Here is a 21,080-nt window from a genome sequence, read left to right as displayed (position 1 = left end):
TTATCAATAACCTGTTAACTGCATATGTCTACAAAGATTTTCTGAATGTATTCAATAAAACTTAGGATTTCTATGAATTAAAAAAATTAGAGACCCGCACTTCCATGGAAAAAGCTAAATCTCTCTTGTGAATCATTTAGTTAACATTGATTCTCAATCTACAATTTTAGTATTTTACAAGAGGGATGAAAATTTTAAAAATTAAAGTAGATTATTTTCTGCATTGTTAAAGTAATATATGCTCAGTAAAGAAAAGTTAGGAAACTATAGAGAACAAAAAAATTATTCTGTCTCCCCACCATTTATATGTTCCTTTTAAGTTTTTTGTTCGTGTGGTTATGATCCAAATATAAAAATTTCTGTTTTGTATTTTTTATTTTATTATGTTTTTATAAACAGATTTATTAACTTCTAAAGATTAAAAAGGTAACTCATTCATAGAATAATCCCCAATGTGGGAAACCTGGTCTTTATTTCTGGAATACATAAATAGCCAGCAGAACCTTTTCTTTATTTTTATAGCTGCCGTAGAAGCGTTTTCTTTTTGACTGAACATATTTCTACCTTTTAACTCTACCTTTTTAAAAAATTTGTACCTCTTAAATAAATCTTCTCCTCTTAAAATGCGTGTGTGTGTGTGTGTGTGTATGTATAATTCTTGTGTCTTTCATTGTCTGTGAATATTGACAGCCAGGTTGTCCAACGGGGGTAGTATATTCTTAACCATTTCAAATATTTTTCAATTTTATCTGTGTTGTCTTTGAATCTCATAAATCTCTTACAAAGATATCACAGTTGCCATTATGTAAGTTGTTGGAGAAGGGAGGCTGTTTTTGTTTGTTGTATGTTTCTTTTCTTTCAGAAATTACAGATGTTTTTAATTAGCTTCAAAAACTGCCTTAGTAGCAATTGGAAGATAACTGCCTTCAGCCGACGTGGTCTTTCACTTTACTTCATGAGGAGAATTACAACTGATCTGGAAGAAAGGGCTTATCATAGGCAGTCAGATCACCAGAGTAGTGCCGAACACTCTTCCTGGCTTCATCTGAAATTTTGAGTAAGTGGACAAGAGCTAGACAAAGGCTTATTGGATTTCACTCTTCATTTTGTAACTCTTCCTCTCCAGAAGCATTCTTCTGAATGGGATGAGAAAACTGAAGAGAGCCAAATTCTGTTATCCAGACAAATTAGAGTTCCTAGCATCTCAGATAAAGTAGATCCTATGGAAAAGGATATTACCTATCCAACTTGTATATAATTCTCACACCTCATTTATTAGTTTAGCACAAATCTCTTGGAGAGCCTTTGGCATATCATTTTTGAAGGCCTATACTTTTGAACATGTAGTAGTAAGTCCCACTAACTTTTTTTTGGACCAATAGAGTAATTCACCCCATTTAGAACTTTCCAATATTACGTAAAAATACTTTTTGAATGAGTCTTTGAAATCATATCTTTTTCTGGAGGTGATGGTTACACTTAAGGGAGGTTCCAGTTTTCTCTGTCTCAAGTATTAAATGAATTTTTAAATTCTCTTTTCTAATCCAGTACCTTGAATGAGACTGATTTGACTGCTAAATCTTTTTCAAAAGTTTGTCATCATTGCATCCCTTAAATTTGTAAATATATTAAGGAAGGATAAATAGTATTAAAATGTAATACACTTAACTTTAAAAGAAATCCCTAAATGTTAAGCTCAGGTAGGTTCAAGAGTCTTACTCTCTTCTTACCAAGGATGCAAATAGAGCTAAAAGTCTATAGTAGATATTAGTTTAGAAAGTCTTTAGCCTTTATTTAGCTAAAGGTGCTAAATTGTAACCTGGGACTCACCCACGACTTCTCTACTGATGTGTTAGAGCTCTACCTTATAACTTCACCTCGTTACTTTGGACAGCATAGAGATTCTCAACATTAATTGAGCTTAGTATAGCTCATTCACGTTTTTTTTAGTAGGTGCTCTAGCAATAGTGTTGTTAGGAGACTTTAGTATATAAGTTATGAAAAGTCTGTTTTTTTTAACAGTCAAATGTCCTATGAGAGAAAGGATGTTCTCTTGCCAAATGAAACAATTCATTTTCATACAAAATCAGATTGGAGGCTACTTTCATTCATCTAAAAACAAAAATTTAATGTGATCTTTGAAAGGAAGCACCATGTATACTTTTATTTGTCAGTTAAGAGTCTTTAGTTATAAATTCAAATGAAATTGATATCTTAGTTACTTCTGATGATGACTCTAATGAACTGTAATGCCAATTTTTCAGTGAAAATTTACCACTGTAAAGTACTCCATGGGAAGCAGTGTGGAGAAATGTACATTTAGACATTTTGTGGTACTTTGAGTCTGAGGTTGTTTTAGAGATCCCATCGAGCTGCAGTGTTGGAATACAAGTCTGGGAGGCTGGATATTTCATGTAAAGTTAACCTTTCTAGAATAAATTGCCAGGTTACTTTGAATTTTTAAATTGTCAAAAGAGTAAATGTGTAATTATATATGTATAAATGAATTTTTGCTGAATGATTTGGTAGCATAGTTTATATGAATACAAAGAAAAAATGTAATGCCATGTATCTATTGTTTATACAAGTATTTGTTAAACTCCTATTAGCTGTGTATTAGACATTCTTCTAGATCTAAAGGTTACAGCCCTGAAGAGAGTAGTCAAGTTTCCTGCTCATCTCTCATGATCTTATAATTGTAGTGATCTTTATTATTCTGGTGATTGAGAATAAAATACATGCCATGTTAGAGGCCAGCCTGTAATGTTGGATCTTTGCAGTCTCATTCTTGTTTGTTGACTAGCTGCCACATGCAACACTCTAAGGAACTGCAGGAATCAAAAGACACATAAGATATTTCCAGTCTTGCAAAGAGATAATGATCCCCAAGTATTACATGAAATTGAAGCATTGCAAGAAACGTACTACAGTTGGTGGGATATCTGAATCCATATTCCAGTGAGCTGTTAAAATGGAATCCCATGCATCTACTGGAATACATATAGTTCTTCTGTGCTAACTCATTTTGACAATAAAAATTATCTGAAGTGCAGCAATACCCTATGGCCCAGGGGCTGGATTCTAGAACCAAGTAAACTTGAGTTCACTTTCCAGCCTTTTCCTTTTATTAGCTTTTCCTTTTATTAGCTTTATAATCTTTTATTATGCTTTTCTGACTTCAGTTTCTAGACTATAAAGGGGAGATAATTGTAGTACTTAACAGTGCCTTGGTGTTAGTACATAACACCAAGAGAACAGTCCCTTGGTGGTGTTGCTAGGATTAAAACAAGTGAAGTAATATATATGATTATTAGTACAATGTCTAATAAGAACTCATTGTATTTTCATTTTTCCACATGAATACCAGTTGATACTGGTTCTTGGTCATCATTATATAAATTCTTTATTCCTCATTTGTGTTCTTTTTGCCAAGATAAAAGCATCATTAAATCTTATCCTTCTTTTTCCTCTCAAGGTTAATAGAATATTTTAGTTAAAATACCATGACAGTTTCCACACACTAATTGGTAAGCAATAAAAACGATAAAACCGTAGTAATTTGAACTGTTCTGAATTATACAATATTTTAAAAGAAATGTTATGGTTGTTTTCAAGTATATATATTATCATGGGTCAGTAAGTGTTGCTCAATAGAGGTTCTGCTGGAAATGCATTAGAGAGACTCTTGTAACTGTCCACTTACATTATTTCTGACCTATCTCTCTTGCCCTTCTTCTAGAACGTATTAGGTAGGTTAATTAATGGTCTGCTGTTGTCAATGCACATAATTATGTTATGAGCATAATTCTGTTCTTTTTCCAGACTGTTTTAGTTGAACCATTTGATGACAATTCACATGTCTTAAGGTAATAGTTTCTTTTATTTGATTTTATGTCACAGGGTTATGCTCAGCTTTCCTGCTTTATCTAAGCTGTCAGCATAGTTAATACTTTGGCTGACAATCAAAATAGCTCATTAGCATGGGAGGAGACAGAGGTATGGGGATTAAGTAAGGGCTAATTCCTCTTCAGATTTGATGACAGTCCATGAGATTTGATTTTTTTTTTTTTTTTTTTTTTTGGAACCAGCTTGCCTCATGGAATAAGCTAAATGTCACTTGTTCACTCTTGTTTACATTTATTCTATTGTATGAAATCGCTGAGCTTTGAGGTAATGAATTTCTACTATATTTGATTATGAAGCTTGGTTGAATGCCTTGTTTTTCCTGGTCATGGCCCTCAAATCCCTCATATTTGAAGTGAATTAGTAAAACATTTTTTATTCCTAATCTTTACTCAGATAACTCTAAGGAAGTTACGCTTATTGACTACATTTTTCTCTAAAGATAAGATTGTTTTGAACAACTTGTCTATTTATTTACTTCTTAAATAATTGAAAAATAGAGCATTTACCATTTTAATTTATGATTCCCTGCCTGAATTTTGTTGTTTTTAAAAGTAAGCTTAATTTTTCAGTATAATCTGTTCATATACCTTTCCTCTTTCCCCATCATCTGCTGACTATTCAGATTAACCAATCTATAAACCATTTATTTGTTGTCAAGTAGATTTTCTTTCTTGATAGCATTCTTACTCTATCTTTCATCTAGAAGAATTTCATTTTCCTTTTATCCCCCATGTTGCTATCTTTTAAAAAAAATTCATTTGTACCTCTATTAGACTCATCCAAAAGAGACAGATATTGATCAGATTTTTTGTTTCTTGCTGAACTATGTGTTCTTACCCTTTATCCAATTTTTTAAAATATATTTCCCATAAATATTAGCACTTTATATTGTTCAGGATTTAAAGCCTACCATATTACTGATTTATTCCTAATATCTGTCTTTTCATATTTTGCTTTGTTTTTTCAGAAATATTTCTATTTTGGAACTCTGCTACTTCATAGCATTTGGATGATTTGAGAGCAGTGTTTTTCTGTATTACTTTAGTTTCTAGCTTATGTTCTTTTTCTAAAGTATTGGAATTTATCTGGCAGGAAATATGGATATTAGTAGAGGGTAACCCTAACATCACTATCTTTCAAGTTCCTTCTTTCTGTGTGTTTTTCAGTTTGTGATCAATTTGGTTTAGATTTATTATATCTAATAAACTAAAGTGTACATACTCATTTTTTCTACTACAAAAGGGACCCTTTTACCAATAACCATACATTTCAATTGTTATCTACAAATTCTGATAATTATATGTAATGAATGCAGTTTCCTTTGTCTTTCTCTGTTTATTTCTTTAAGAAAGTTCTCAATGATAGGTAATTTAATAAGGCAAAAATTGTTTTTCCTTAGCACTATAGCGTGTTAAATGAGACTTTCATGTCTAAATTACTGGCTATTGTACTTGATACTTCAGATCATTTGATATTTCATCCAAATCTTGGTCTTTATGCAAAAGGCTCTACATAGTGACTTCTAGCCCTGGTTTTGCTAGTTCTGTATTTATTTATTTATTTATTTTTGAGAAGGATCGGCCCTGAGCTAGCGTCTGCCAATTCTCCTCTTTTTGTTGAGGAAGGCTGGCCCTGGGCTAACATCCATGCCCATCTTCCTCCACTTTATATGGGGTGCCACAGCATGGCTTGACAGGCAGTGCATTGGTGCGCACCGGCAAACCCCAGGCCGCCGCAGAGGAGCGCGTGCACTTAACCGCTTGCGCCACTGGGCCAACCCCCCTTCATTTATTTTAAAGGGCATCTCAAGTTATTTTAGTAGAAACATTAATACCTAACATCTGTTTGGGATGGAGGATGGTAGGATATTAACACTAAACTATTTACACCCTGTTAACCTAAAAAAAAATCAGCCAGCCTGAACTGCTTTAGCAGCCTGCCTCAGGAACATTCGGTATCCAGGGATATTGAAGATATTTTTGAGATATCCTGGGGAAATGTGTGACTGACACCATAAGAGGAGACATCAAGGTATAGTGAAAAGCACTAGAATTAGAAGTGAAGAAACCACTTTTTTGAGCCCAGTTGTGCAACTGATAGTATGACCCCAATCAAGTGACTTAACTGTAATCTTGCCTAATTACACAAGGTTGTTGTGAAAATTAGATGGATAAGACACTTACTGATCCTTGATTTCTTCATGTGTTAAAGGAAGAGATTGGTTTGGATGAACAATAACATTCCTTCAGGTCTAAAATGCTGGGGTTTTTTCCCTAAAATAATATATAATGATGTATATAGCTTCATATATAGGGAATTTATAAAGTCAAATAATTAGGCAGGAAATTGTGACCAAAGGCATGATATTTGTAGACTCTTTACAGCATGATGGAAGATGGTGGCTGATAAGCTATCACATTCTCTCCCATGCTTCTCTGGGATTTAGTTCCCAAGTTTTAGCTTCTGCTATTATAATGCTGTTCTTATTCTGTATTCACATATTTGTAATGGAAACTGACCAGCAAAATTTTGCTGTGTAAGGAGTTATCTTTGATGTTTATTCAAATATATCCATTCTAATAATAAAGAATACAGTTTATTGTATGTTTCAAAGTAGACTGCTGTGGCCATAATGTCCATTCATCTTTCGAGTGTTGCATCTAAGTTGTTGATGAACTTCAGAAAACATTGCATGAGTGACTTTTTTTGGATTTTTTTAGCTTTTATTTATACCAGCTGCTATGTGACTATTGAAATTGGTTTAATTGCTTATATGCACATGTTAGATTTGATTTAAGTTGTGTCTGAAAAGTGGAAAGTGATGAGAGGCAGGCTCAACTGCAATGCCCAAACTTAACATAAGATAGAAATAAAAGCCAGGTGCTTAGAGTTGAAGCAGAGCTTTTAAGTTATTTGAAGGTCCTGATCTATTAATGAGGCAGCTTATTTCTTTTCAGATACCACAAAATTGAAATAATAGGATGTAAAGTTAAAAATAAAAGCTTCACTTCCCCCCCAACTATTACCCTTCCCAGACCCAGAGATAAGTGCTATTAAGAGATTGGTATGTTACCACCAACCCTTCCAGAAGTTTCCTGTGCCTATATAAAGAAGCATACGTGTATGTTTCTGCTTTTTTCTGCCCCCATTCATTCTCAGTAATTTAATTTCTTTTCATTTAATATATCTTACACTTCTTTCTATATCGGTACACACATCTGTCTTTTTCTTTTTCATGACTGCATAATGTCCCCTTGTATGGCTATACTATAATTTATTTAAACAGTCCCTTGTTAATAAGCGTTTAGTTTTTTTGCTTTTACCACAATATTATCATGAAGATTCTTATATGTATATCTTGGTATACATTTTCATAAGATAAATTCTAGCAATAGAATTGCTGACTCCAAGGGTACATTAAATTGATTCAGATTTCCTTGATTTTGAGTTAAGTTGAACATTTTCTTATATGTTTGTTGGTCAGATTTTGTTTGTGTTTTGCTGAACTACCTATTCGTAAACTTCACGCGTTTTCCTATTTGCTCATTTTTCTTCTCTTAGTTTATTCATATTCCAAGAATTCTCTGCGTTATGAAATTAGCTCTGTATCTCTATTGACAAATACTTGCTCAATTTATCCTTTGATTTTTGTGTTAATTTACTTTATTTCTGTTTCTTTGCTTATTGTTTTGCCATTCAGTAGTGTTTAATTTCCATGTTCTTATCAATTTTTTTACGTTGTTTTATGAACTTTGTGTTTTATATTTGTCTTTTTCACTCTAAGATTATTATTATTATTATTTTTTTTTTTGATGAGGAAGATCAGGCCTGAGCTAACATCCATGGCAATCCTCCTCTTTTTGCTGAGAACCAGCTCTGAGCTAACATCTATTGCCAATCCTCCTCCTTTTTTTCCCCAAAGCCCCAGTAGATAGTTGTATGTCGTAGCTGCACATCCTTCTAGTTGCTGTATGTGGGACGCGGCCTCAGCATGGCCGGAGAAGCGGTGCGTCGGTGCGCTCCTGGGATCTGAGCCCAGGCCACCAGTAGCGGACCGCGCGCACTTAACCGCTAAGCCTGAGAGCCGGCCCCTCACTCTAAGATTATTAAAATGTTATTTTTTCTAGTCCCTCTGTAGTTTCATGTTGTATACTTTAATCAGTGATCCATGTGAAATTAATTTGGTATAAACAGAAAAGTAGGGATCCAGCTTTAGCCAGCAAGTCACTTGAAACACCATTTATTTGATAATACTTGCTTTTGCCTAGTAATTTGAAATGCTGTCTTGATTTTATAAAGTCCTATGTGCATTTTGGTCGGTTTCTGGAATCTGTATTCTTTCTATTGATATGTCTTTATGTAACTTCCACCAGTACCAAACTGTTTCAGTACTGCAACTTATAAATTGTATTTATGCCTGCTACGGTAGTTCTCATTCTCCTTTCATAATTTAGTGGATATTATCACTTTTTTCCTAGAAAAATTTTAGTATAATTTTTTTAAATCAATTCTTCCCCTCCCCAAAACAAGCTCACAAACACAATCTTGGGATCACATTGAGTGTGTGTGTGTATATATATATATAAATTGGGAGGAGGGGATAACATCTTTATTGTAATGAGTTTTTCTATCCAAGAATAAGACATGAATTTCCATTTTCAAATTTTTCTGTTATTCCCCTCAATAGTGTGTTACAGCTTTTACCACATAAGTTCTGCATGTTGTTAAACTTATGTGTAAATATTTATCTTTTTTATTACCATTGTAAACAGGATAATTTTCCTTCATTTTTCAGATTGATTATTGTGTTTATAAAATAAAGTTACTGGGTTTGATGTACTTGGATTTTCCAGATATACTATCATCTGCAAATAATTTCTGCTCTTCCTCTCCAATATTTGATACTTCTTTCTCTTAATAATTTATATTTTCTTAAAACATGACCCATTTCACCTAGTTATTCAAGTATTTGCATAATTTACAAATTATCTAATAATACTTATTAATTTCTTCTGAATCTGTGGTTCTGTCCCTTTTTCATTTGTAATTCAAGGAATTTGTATTTACTTGCCCTACCTACTATAGTAAATAGTAAAGATACACTTTCCTCAAAAATTATAATCTTTGAAGTTAGAAAATTCTTTCATGCAGTTAATCTGTATGCCTCATCCTGCTATTGTAGTTTTTTTTTAACTTCTGTCTCCAATAAAAATGAAGACTATTGTATCAGCCTTCTCTACCAAGATTATTATGAAGTCACTTGTTAGCTTACTTTTAAGCTAAATAATTTTAGTTTTTTGATGTAGCCTCAGGGAACACAACTTTCTAAAATCTTTGTATTCTCTTTGGAATTTCTTCAAGAGTTGTAACATTTTGGCTAAATTCTTACCATACCTCTTCTTGAGGGATCTTATTGCTTGTCTTTAAAAAAATGGTAGTCTAGCCTACTGTATATTTTAAATAGCCAAAGTAACTCCATCTTCAGAGCAAATGGTATTTAGAATAGAATTAAAAATAAGTGTATTTTGTTTATATAATTATCTTTATATAATCTGGGACAAAGAATTGTTGACAATGTCATATATACTGTTTCAACAGTCTTGAAAATAAACTTAAGGTTGTTTCATAGGCTAATTGGGTCCTGGTGTTCCCTTGTTGTCCAGAAATACTCTGCCCCTTTTTTTTTTTTTTTTTTTGGTGAGGAAGATTGGCCCTGAGCTAACATTTGCCAATCCTCCTCTTTTTGCTGAGGAAGACTGGCCCTGGGCTAACATCCATGCCCATCTTCCTCCACTTTATATGGGACGCCGCCACAGCATGGCTTGACAAGCAGTGCGTCGGTGCGTGCCCGGGATCCAAACCGGCGAACCCGGGCCACCACAGCAGAATGCGCGCACTTAACCACTTGCGCCACCGGGCCGGCCCCTCTGCTCTGTATTTTTGAGTGAGTTGTGAGATTTGCAAAGAATATCACGTTTGTAAGGCAGATAGGGAAATTCTAAGGAAGAGGCAAGGTGGAAGCTAATTAATACATATGTTTAAATACAGTTATGTGCTGCATAATGATGTTTCGGTCAACGACAGACTTCATATACAACGGTGGTCCCATAAGATTAGTACCATGTAGCCTAGGTGTGTAGTAGGCTATACCATCTAGGTTTGTGTAAGTAAACTCTTATGAAGTTTGCACAATGACGAAATCACCTAAGGATACGTTTCTGAGACCGTATCCCAGTCAAGTGACACATGACTGAATGCATTGGTGTTTACCTGTGTTTTTGTAAGATGTGATCAAATAATAATGTATTTTCCAAGATAAAATGAATGTCATAGTTTAATAGGTTCAATTTAAACTTTGTAAGATAATAGCAATATATTCCAAAAATCTGGCATTAAAGATTGGTATAGCTGCAATTGAATTATCTTGAATAAAGCAGTGCAAATAGGTGCTTTTGAAAAGGAAGCAGCAATGATTTTGTGAATATTCAATTTTCTGAAAATATACTTGCTGGATAAGTATGTTAATGATTTGCCCCCATTGAGAAATGGTATTTAGAGGATGGTAAGGCACTACTTGCATTAGAGTAGGAATATTATTGATTTTCTGACTCTCACTTTTTTTTAGGTCATGGAAAATGGAAGATTTGCAAAATATAAATATTTTACCCATGTCATGATCAATAAAACAGATATGTTAATGATAACCAAAAGGTAACTTTCTTTCTTTTTCTAATATAATTTGATAAAAGGTTAACTGACAGCCACTCATGAAGTGAAGCAACTGTTATTCAACTTTTATTCCAGATAGTCACACTGATTCCTGCTAACTCTGGTCCTCTTGCTCTACAAACCTCGTACTTAAAACCTCACATAAATTTATGTTTAGCTTTGTACGTGCATATAGATAAATGCATAGCCATGCACAAACATAACTATAAATTAATTTATTATTTGTTTCAACCAATTCGGACCGATACAGAAATTCCTATAAAACTATCCTCTCAAGGGTTGGCCAATACCATTCCTTTCCCTTCTCTGAAAAAGTATACAATTTCAGGTTACCCCAGAAGTCACTGGTCTTCTGGTGGTATCTATTCATTAGAATACATAGAGATTCACTCACATAAGTAGATAGACCATTGGAGATGGGTCAGTTATTATGTGGTTACTCTCAACCACAGCCAAATCCTCAAACAGACCTGTAGACAGTGGAGGGGTACAAGCAAAAATACATAGTGGCGCCTCAGAGGGGCAAGTTTTTGCAGGAGTCGTTATTGTTAAACTGAGGAAAAGAAGGAGCAAATTTAGTATTAGGATGGAGATTTCTGGATGGCAGAAAGTGAAAATGTGGCTGAGGGAGAGAGGTTACGGCTAAATAGAAAGGAGTGGTCAATAAACCTACGTGGTTTTGTTCACTATTATTATCACATGCTTATGACAAGAACTATAAGCATCTTGTTAGTTCAAGTTGACTACTGAACTTAGCAGTCAGTTTTAATGTTTTTAATCCTAATAATTTGAGACTAAAATGTACAGCACTGTCTTAATTCTCTTATTTAAAAAGTAGCACAAAATAGAAAACTCACACAGTATTAGAATGTATACATGTTAAAGTCAGTCTTCATTCCATTCCAGATACTAGTCCCTCTTTTCCCCTTCCCAGAAGCAACTACTGTTACTTGTTTCCTTTGTATCCTTCTTGAAATAGTTTGTGCCTATATGAGCATACACACATATGTATTTGAATGTAAATGGGAATCTGATGTACATACCATTCTGTACTTTGTTTTAATTTTTTATTTAAGATCTATATCTTGAAGATTATTCCATGTCAGCATATGGAGACCTTTCTTAATTTGTAAGTGACTGCCTGGCATTTACATCTAAGTTGTTTCTAAACTTTATTATTACAGACAATGCTTCAGCAGTCATTTTTGATCATAGCAATTTTCAATCATGTTTTTATTAACCCTCTCCCCCATTGACTACAGGAAGCGTGATTTATTAGAGTTAAACGGGTCAGTTACAAAGTTTATTAGTTTACAAAATCTTGCAGCATTTTTAAAATTACCTTCTCAACATAGTAGAGCTCTTTAAATGAGGTCACATAAACCTTGACAGAGTAAGGTTAGTGAGTTAGTTGTAGTTGATGGAAAGGTGACATTTATACTTAGAATTTGCTTTTCATCCAAGTTTCGGATTTGAGGAGAAAGGATCTTTGAATCAGGAGAGGGAGTACTAGGTAGCTGCTACAAGATTAGCCTTTGATTCTTCACATGGTTGAAGATGTACTGGAGGGCGAGTAGGTTTGTTCCAACAGCCCCTATACTCCAGGATTGGTGAAGGAGGGGATCAGAGACAGAAGATTGAGGTGAGAGATGTAAATCCTGATTAGCTTTCTCTTCCATTCCAACCAGGAGCCAGCTTTTTCTTTAATTCACTCCCTTAACTTACAGTATCTGTTACTTAAACCTCTGGTTGCATCTACAGTTGATGTTTAAACCAGAAGGAAGAATTAGGGGAGAAAGGCCTTTGAAGGAAGGATTAAATAGAATTATTATAACCAATGCATTTTCATTTCTTGGTTTCTTCCCTCAAAATGGGGAAGAAACAAGAATTAATTTAAAAGACATCTGTCTGATGTAGGTTGGTCAATGTATTACATGGAGCCTTAGTAATAAAATCATTTATTCTAAAGCATTAATTATGTGAAAGTTCCCCCAAATATTGGTTAATTGATTCTGTAAATCTTTCCTATTTCTTATAAAGTGCCTTATATATTTGACTTTATAAGTACTTCATTTTTTCTAACATAAGTATGTTGTGTTATAAATTTCCCAGTAAGCATTGCTTTAGCTGCATCTCACAAATTTTGTTATGTTGTGTTTTCATTCCCATTCAGTTCCATATTTTCTAACTCCTTTGAGATTCTTTGACCCATGGATTATTTAGAAGTTTGTTAATTGCCAAGCATTTGGAAATATTCTTATCTTTCTGTTACTGGTTTCTAGTTTAATTTCATTATGATGTGAGAACATACTTTGTATGATATCAGTTCTTTTAAATTCATTAAGATTTTTTATGACCCAGAATATAGTTTCTCTTGGTGAATGTTCTATTTGCACTTGCAAAGAATGTGTATCCTGTTATTATTATATTATTGGATTTAAGTGCCTCAGTCTTTTAAAGTGGATTCTGTTTTTTTTCCCCCAGTGGTGTATTGTTTGTAACCAAAGGAACATTTGGACAGCTTACGTGTGAATGGCAGTATAGTTTTGATGAGTTTACCAAAGAGCCATTCATTGTTCATGGAAGGAGATTGCGCATTGAAGCAAAGGTATATTGAAGAGATTTTTTTGAAAACTGGGAATTGAAAATAATGCACTGAAATAGTCCTCTTTCCTTTTGTAACGTTTCCATCTCTTTTATAGATGTTGCTTTGTCTTCATATGGTTTTCCTTTATACCTGCTGTCTTACTCAAGCTTAAAGAAAAGAAAGCTAGGCCAAGAAAAAAGATGCTACTTTATGTGCTTTATGTTCTTTATTTGCTATTACATTGACAACAACGTTCCTGGGCCCTTATTTTATATTCAGTAACAGATCCCCACCTTCCCACTGCTGTCCAAGGCACTAAAATGAGAAAATCATTTGTTTACCTCAGAATCCCTAGCAGTTCCCTACAGAATGTTTTTCCCTGAAAGTCTCTCAAAAAGACACTTGAAAAGTTCTCTCTCTCTCTAACAGCTGATTGTTGATAGTTCTTTCTCTTTTTATAGATATTATCTTATCTTCCCAATTCAATTCTAATCATCTTAAAGGCAGAGACCATTTCTCATTCTGCTTTGAGTACTAGCAGCTAGCACAGTGCCTGGTACTTGGATGTTGCTATAAAATACAGTGAATTGCTAGTCATTTAATAAATCAGGAGAAACTCCATATTTATTGTAAGTTGTACTGATTGTGCTAGGTATTATAGGTGATACAAAGAAATATAAGATAATATATTTGACCTCAAGGTATTTGACCAAATACCTGTGTGTTGGACCACTTTGGCACTGGCTGTATTAGTCAGAAATATTGTGAGTGATTCAACCCAAGTAAGTTTTGTTCTTTGTTATTTTTGTTTTGTTTTGATTTTGAGGGATTTAATTGGCTCATGTAACTGAAAAGTCTGAGTCTATCTCTTGTAGCTTAGATATGCTCAAATGATGTCATTAGCAGTTATTCTCCACCCCTTCCTCTCCTCCTTTGTTCTCTCCTTTGCTGCCCCCATCTCTAGGTTCTAGTTTCTTCTGCTTCATTGTCAAGCAGGCTATAGTCTGGTGACACAATGGCCAGCACACGTTCCACCCTTGTATCCTACTGGCTCAGCAGAATGAAAACTTCCCACTGGGTCTCACTGGGCCACCTTTGGTCATGTGCTTAATCCTGAACCAGTCACTTTGGTCAGGGAGCTGGAATGGGCCATAGCCAGGTGAGGGTCAAGGGATCACCATGGTTGCTACCAAGAAGGAAGAATCAGCTCTATCTGAAGTATTTGGAGTGAGAGAAGGTGAGAAATAGTTACCCAAAAGAGATTCAAAAAGTTGTTACTGGAAGAAGCATCGGACACAGGCAGGCAGAAACAACAGATGTCTTCTGGGCTAGCCTATTTTGAACAGAACTTCCCGTAGGCCTTGTGTTTAACCAGTGAAGACCATTTCTCCAATATTACCACTCATTCCAAAAACATGGGTCAGCTCTTGAGCTCTCAGACGGGATATTATTTCCTTTTTTTTTTTTTTCTTCTGAGCAAGATCGACCCTGAGCTAACATCTGTTGCCAATCTTCCTCCTTTTTTGTTTTTCCTTTTTTCTCCCCAAAGCCCCAGTAGATAGTTGTATGTCATAGTTGTACATCCTTCTAGTTGTTCTATGTGGGTGGGACGCTGGCTCAGCATGGCTTGATGAGCAGTGTGTAGGTCCATACCCAAGATCCAAACCAGCGGATCCCGGGCCACCGAAGCAGAGCGCATGAACTTAACCACTATGCCACCAGGCTGGCCCCTGGATATTAATTCTTGAGAGTCTTAGACCAACTTATTCACTGAGAATTTCTCTAATTCACTCAGAACGTGAAAGGCCCTGTGGCCACATATGAAATGATGTATAGTGGCTGTTAGCTTCTGCTCTAGCCCGTACTGCTTTCCTGGCTTTTTTCATATCTTTTTCTCCCTCCAAGGATAGGCTTCCTCTTATCTCCTTGATTTCTTCCCCTTCCACTTTTTCTTAAGACCTTGTATCAGCAATCATATTTTTAAAATAAAAGAATCTGATTTCTTCTGGAGTCTATATTTGCATGGTTATTTGAATTACTTATAGGAATTGTTAGACTAGTAAAACCTCCACATTGCTTCTTCTATAACTGTACCCATAGTTAATAGAGGTAAACACCACCCTTCTCCTCAATAATCCCATTCTTTCTATTTGTCCCTCTAATGCTTAACATCCATCCTTAGACAGTTCTTCACCACAAACACTGAACAGAATACCAAAGGAGTGTAAAAAGTGGAGAACAATCATATAGGATCTAGGACCCACCCTGATTTCTTTGATTCTCAAACTACATTCTTATTGCATGACTAGTTAAAAATGTCAGGCGTTACATACATACACACATACATTCACACACCCTCATATAACATATGAGGGTGTGTGAATGTACATATGTGTGAATGTATACATACATATATGTATGTATGTATGTATACACATAAATGTATATATTATTTTTGAGCTGAACTCATCATGATTCCATGGCCAGATATCAAGAACTATGTGAGAAATTATTTGGAGGGGAAAAACAGTGGCACTGTCCCCAAACTTATCTCCTTCCCATCCTCTGCATAAACCCTTTGTGGCTTTAGCAATTGAAATCTCACCTAAAGCTTTTTAACTTAGATTTAGTGATAATAGATATGTTAGAATTTAGTCCATTTTTTCCGTTTGTGTTTGATTCTTCTTGATTCCCCATTCGTGGCTTTTTTTAAGGTGTATGATATGTGTAAATGGATACTTTAAGCACAAATTTATAAAACTGCATGGCATTTCTTTATCATATTTCTACAACTGGATTTTCATTTTAATGAAGTTACTTATTCTATTTATAGGAACGAGTGAAATCTGTATTCCATGCCAAAGAGTTTGGAAAAATAATTAACTTCAAGACCCCAGAGGATGCTAGGGTAAATATAATGAATCTTTTACTTAAACGGATAGTAGCTTCTCATTTCAAAGTCATGTAAGTTGGGCTGTTTTTTAAGGCAGATAAGTATTGTTTGTTTTTAATTTTGTTTTTATATTTAAAACTACCAAAATATAGTTTTAGTATATGTAACTAGATAATATTTCCCCAAAACTATTTTTCATTAGATTGAATTCAGCACACCTACTTGTTTTTCATGTCAAATTGTTCCATCTTATTTAAATCCTAACTATAATACTTTGTAAAAAAGTCAACAAACAAAAGAAATTATTTCATTCTAATGCTAATCTACCAGCTCTAGCAGGGAAAGTACAGCCCCACATTGTTGATTTCTCTACTATATAGCTATAGCGATTTTTTTAAACAATTTTTTTAATTGATGTCTTAATAGTTTATAACATTGTGAAATTTTAGTTATACATTATTATTTGTCCATCACCATATAAATGGCTCCCTTCACCCCTTGTGCCCCATCCCCAACCCCCTTGCCCCTAGTAACCACCAAACAGTTCTCTCTGTCTGTGTTGGTTTATCTTCCACATATGAGTGAAATCACGTGGTGTTTGTCTTTCTCTCTCTGGCTTATTTTGTGTAACGTAATACCCTCCAGTTCCATTCATGTTGTTGCAAATGGGACGATTTTGTCTTTTTTATGGCTGAGTAGTATTCCATTGTGTATATATACCACATCTTCTTTATCCGTTCATCAGTCGAGGGACACTTGGGTTGCTTCCACTTCTTGACTATAGTGAATAATGCTGCAATGAACATAGGGGTGCATAAGCTTCTTTGGATTGTTGATTTCAAGTTCTTTGGATAAATACCCAGAAGTGGGATAGCTGGATCATAAGGTATTTCTATTTTTAATTTTTTGAGAAATCTCCATACTGTTTTCCATAGAGGCTGCATCAGTTTGCATTCCCACCAGCAGTGAATGAGGGTTCCCTTTTCTCCACAACCTCTCCAACATTTGTTGTTTTTTTGTCTTGGTGATTATAGCCATTGTAACAGGTGTAGGGTGATATCTTAGTGTTGTTTTGCTTTGCATTTCCCTGATGATTAGTGATGTTGAACATCTTTTCATGTGCCTATTGGCCATCTGTATATCTTCCTTGGGAAAGTATCTCTTCATATCCTCTGCCCATTTTTTGATTGGGTTGTTTGTTTTTTTTGTTGTTCAGTTGTGTGAGTTCTTTATATATTGTGGAGATTAACCCCTTGTCAGATATATGCTTTGCAAGTATTTTCTCCCAACTGGTGGGTTGTCTGTTCATTTTGATCCTGGTTTCATTTGCCTTGTAGAAACTCTTTAATTGGATGAAATCCCACTTGTTTATTTTTTCTTTTGCTTCCCTTGTCCAAGTAGACATGGAATCCAAAAAGATCCCTTTGTGACCGATGTCAAATAGTGTCCTGCCTATATTTTCATCCAGGAGTTTTATAGTTTCAGGTCTCACCTTCAGATCTTTGATCCATTTTGAGTTAATTTTTGTGTATGGTGAAAGAAGATGGTCCACTTTCATTCTTTTGAATGTGGCTGTCCAGTTTTCCTAGCACCATTTATTGAAGAGACTTTCCTTTCTCCATTATATGTTCTTAGCTCCTTTGTCGAAGATTAGCTGTCCATAGATGTGTGGTTTTATTTCTGGGCTTTCAGTTCTGTTTCATTGACCTGTGTGTCTGTTTTTGTACCAGTATCATGCTGTTGTAATTATTATAGTTTTGTAGTACATCTTGAAGTCAGGGATTGTGATGCCTCCAGCTTTGTTCTTTTTTCTCAGGATTGCTTTAGCTGTTTGGGGTCTTTTGTTGCTCCATATGAATTTTAGTATTCTTTGTTCTATTTCCGTGAAGAATGTCATTGGGATTCTGATTGGGATTGCATTGAATCTGTAGATTGCTTTAGGTAATATAGACATTTTAACTATGTTTATTCTTCCAATCCATGTGCATGGAATATTTTCCATTTGTTTATGTCATCATCAGTTTCTTTCAATAATGTCTTATAGTTTTCATTGTATAGGTCTTTCACCTCCTTGGTCAGATTTATTCCTAGATATTTTATTCTTTTTGTTGCAATTGTAAATGGGGTTATCTTTTTGTGTTCTCTTTCTGTTAGTTCATTATTAACATATAGAAATGCAACTGATTTTTGTAAGTTGATTTTGTACCCTGAACCTTTGCTGTAGTTGTTGATTATTTCTAATAGTTTTCCAATGGATTCTTTAGGGTTTTATATATATAAAATCATGTCATCTGCAAATAGTAAGAGTTTCACTTCTTCGTTGCCTATTTGGATTCCTTTTATTCTTTTTTCTTGCCTAATTGCTCTGGCCAAAACCTCCAGTACTATGTTGAATAAGAGTGGCAAGAGTGGGCACCCTTGTCTTGTTCCTGTTCTCAGAGGAATAGCTTTCAGTTTTTCCCCATTGAGTATGATGTTGGCTGTGGGTTTGTCATAGATGGCCCTTATTATGTTGAGGTTCTTTCCTTCTATACCCATTTTGTTGAGAGTTTTTATCATAAATGGATGTTGGATCTTGTCAAATGCCTTCTCTGCATCTATTGAGATGATCATGTGGTTTTGATTCCTCGTTTGTTAACAAGGTGTATCACGTTGATTGATTTGTGGATGTTGAACCATCCCTGTGACCCTGGTATAAATCCCACTGGGTCATGGTGTGTGATCCTTTTAACATATTGTTGTGTTCAGTTTGCCAATATTTTGAGTGTTTTTGCATCTATGTTCATCAGCGATATTGGCCTGTAGTTTTCCTTCTTTGTATTATCCTTGTCTGGCTTCAGTATCAGGGTGATGTTGGCCTTGTAGAATGTGTTAGGAAGTGTTCCATCTTCCTCTATTTTTTGGAATAGTTTGAGGAGGTTAGGTATTAAATCTTCTTTGAATGTTTGGTAAAATTCTCTGGAGAAGCCATCTGGTCCTGGAGTTTTATTTTTTGGGAGGTTTTTGATTACTGTTTCAATCTCTTTACTTGTGAATGGTCTATTCAGATTCTCTATTTCTTCTTGGTTCAGTTTTGGGAGGTCGTATGAGTCTAGGAATTTATCCATTTCTTCTAGATTGTCCAATTTGTTGGCATATAGTTTTTCATAGTATTCTCTTATAATCCCTTGTGTTTCTGTGGTATCCATTGTAATTTCTCCTCTTTCATTTCTAATTTTATTTATTTGAGCCTTCTCTCTTTTTTTCTTAGTGAGTCTGGCTAAGGGTTTGTCAATTTTGTTTATCTTCTCAAAGAACCAACTGTGTTTCATTGATCCTTTCTACTGTTTTTTTGGTTTCAATTTCATTTATTTCTGCTCTAATTTTTATTATTTCTCTCCTGCTGACTTTGGGCTTTCTTTGTTCTTCTTTTTCTAGTTCTGTTAGGTGTAGTTTAAGGTTGCTTATTTGGGATTTTTCTTGTTTGTTAAGGTGGGCCTGTATTGCTATGAGTTTCCCTCTCAGGACCACTTTTGCTGCATCCCATATGAGTTGGTATGACATTTTCATTTTCATTTGTCTCTAGATATTTTTTTATTTCTCCTTCGATTGCATCAGTGATCCATTGGTTGGTCAGTAGCATGTTTAGTCTCCACATCTTTGTCGCTTTACCAGTTATTTTCTTGTAGTTGATTTCTAGTTTTATAGCGTCATGGTCAGAAAAGATGCTTGTTATGATTTCAATCTTCTTAAATTTATAGAGGCTTGCCTTGTTTCCCAGCATATGGTCTATCCTTGAGAACGTTCCATGCGCACTTGAGAAGAAGAAGAATCTGCTGTGTTTGGATGGAGTGCTCTGTATATGTCTGTTAAGTCCATCTCGTCTAGTTTTTCATTTAATTCCACTATTTCTTTATTGACTTTTTGTCTGGATGATCTATCCCTTGATGTAAGTGGGGTGTTAAGATCCCCTACTGTTATTGTGTTGTTAATATCTCCTTTTAGGTTTGTCAATAGTTGCTTTATGTACTTCGGTGCTCCTGTTTGGGGTGCATATATATTTATAATTGATATGTCTTCTTGGTGGAGTGTCCCTTTTATCATTATATATTGCCCCTCTTTGTCTCTCATTACCTGTTTCATCTTGAAGTCTACTTTGTTTGATATAAGTATGGCAACACCTGCTTTCTTTTGTTTGCCATTAGCTTGGAGTATTGTCTTCCATCCTTTCACTCTGAGCCTGTGTTTGTCTTTAGAGCTGAGGTATGTTTCCCGGAGGCAGCATATCGTTGGGTCTTGCTTTTTAATCCATCCAGCCACTCTGTGTCTTTTGATTGGAGAATTCAATCCATTTACATAGAGTGATTATTGATATATGAGGGCTTAATGTTGCTACTTTTTTGCTCATTTTCCAGTTCTTTTGCATTTCCTTTGTTTCTCATCCCATGTGTTTCAGACTACCAATTCAGTTTAGTATGATGACTCTTTTAGTTTTCTCTTTATTCATCATATGTGACTCTGTTCTGATTATTTGTTTAGTGGTTACCTTGAAGTTTGTATGAAAAATCTCACGGATGAGATAGTCCATTATCTGATGACCTCTTATTTCCTTAGACTAAGTTGATTCGATCCCTTTCCTCTCCCCCTTCTAAGTCATTATTGTCACAACTCAGTCCATCTTGTGTTGTGAGTGTGTGTTTAAAGTGATGAGGTTATAATTTATTTTTAGTGTTTTCCTTCCCTTAAATCTTTGGTTTTTGTAACTGTTTGCTAACCTATTCTGATAAGAGAGCTGCAATTTTTCTGATTTTGTCTACCTGTTTTTCTCCTTGCTCAAAGCTTTGCATCCACTTTCTTTCTTTTTTTTTCAGGCATGAGGGCCTTCTTGAGCATTTCTTGTAGTGGGGGGGGTCTCGTGGCCATGAACTCCCTTAGCTTTTGTTTATCTGGGAAAGTTATTATTTCTCCATCATGTTTGAAGGATAT

At 34.8% G+C, this 21,080-nt stretch overlaps 1 protein-coding gene across 3 annotated transcripts in view; it reads left to right on the top strand.

Moving 5' to 3' along the window:
- Positions 1–21,080, top strand: part of VPS13A (vacuolar protein sorting 13 homolog A) — a 252,521-nt gene that overhangs the window by 226,763 nt on the left and 4,678 nt on the right. For 2 of the 3 annotated variants that reach the window (XM_087444443.1, XM_004439626.3), the window contains exons 69-71: positions 10,532–10,617; positions 13,120–13,243; positions 16,056–16,130. In XM_087444443.1, the coding sequence (XP_087300569.1) occupies positions 10,532–10,617; positions 13,120–13,243; positions 16,056–16,130 (285 nt within the window). Of the gene's footprint in view, positions 1–3,822; positions 3,867–10,531; positions 10,618–13,119; positions 13,244–16,055; positions 16,131–21,080 lie in introns of those variants that run through there. The other variant, XM_087444444.1, reaches the window with a different exon arrangement.

Source organism: Ceratotherium simum, chromosome 20, assembly GCF_057802395.1.
Source record: "Ceratotherium simum simum isolate JZ-2026a chromosome 20, ASM5780239v1, whole genome shotgun sequence".
Taxonomy (NCBI): domain Eukaryota; kingdom Metazoa; phylum Chordata; class Mammalia; order Perissodactyla; family Rhinocerotidae; genus Ceratotherium; species Ceratotherium simum.
This window is presented reverse-complemented; position numbering and strand designations above follow the sequence as displayed.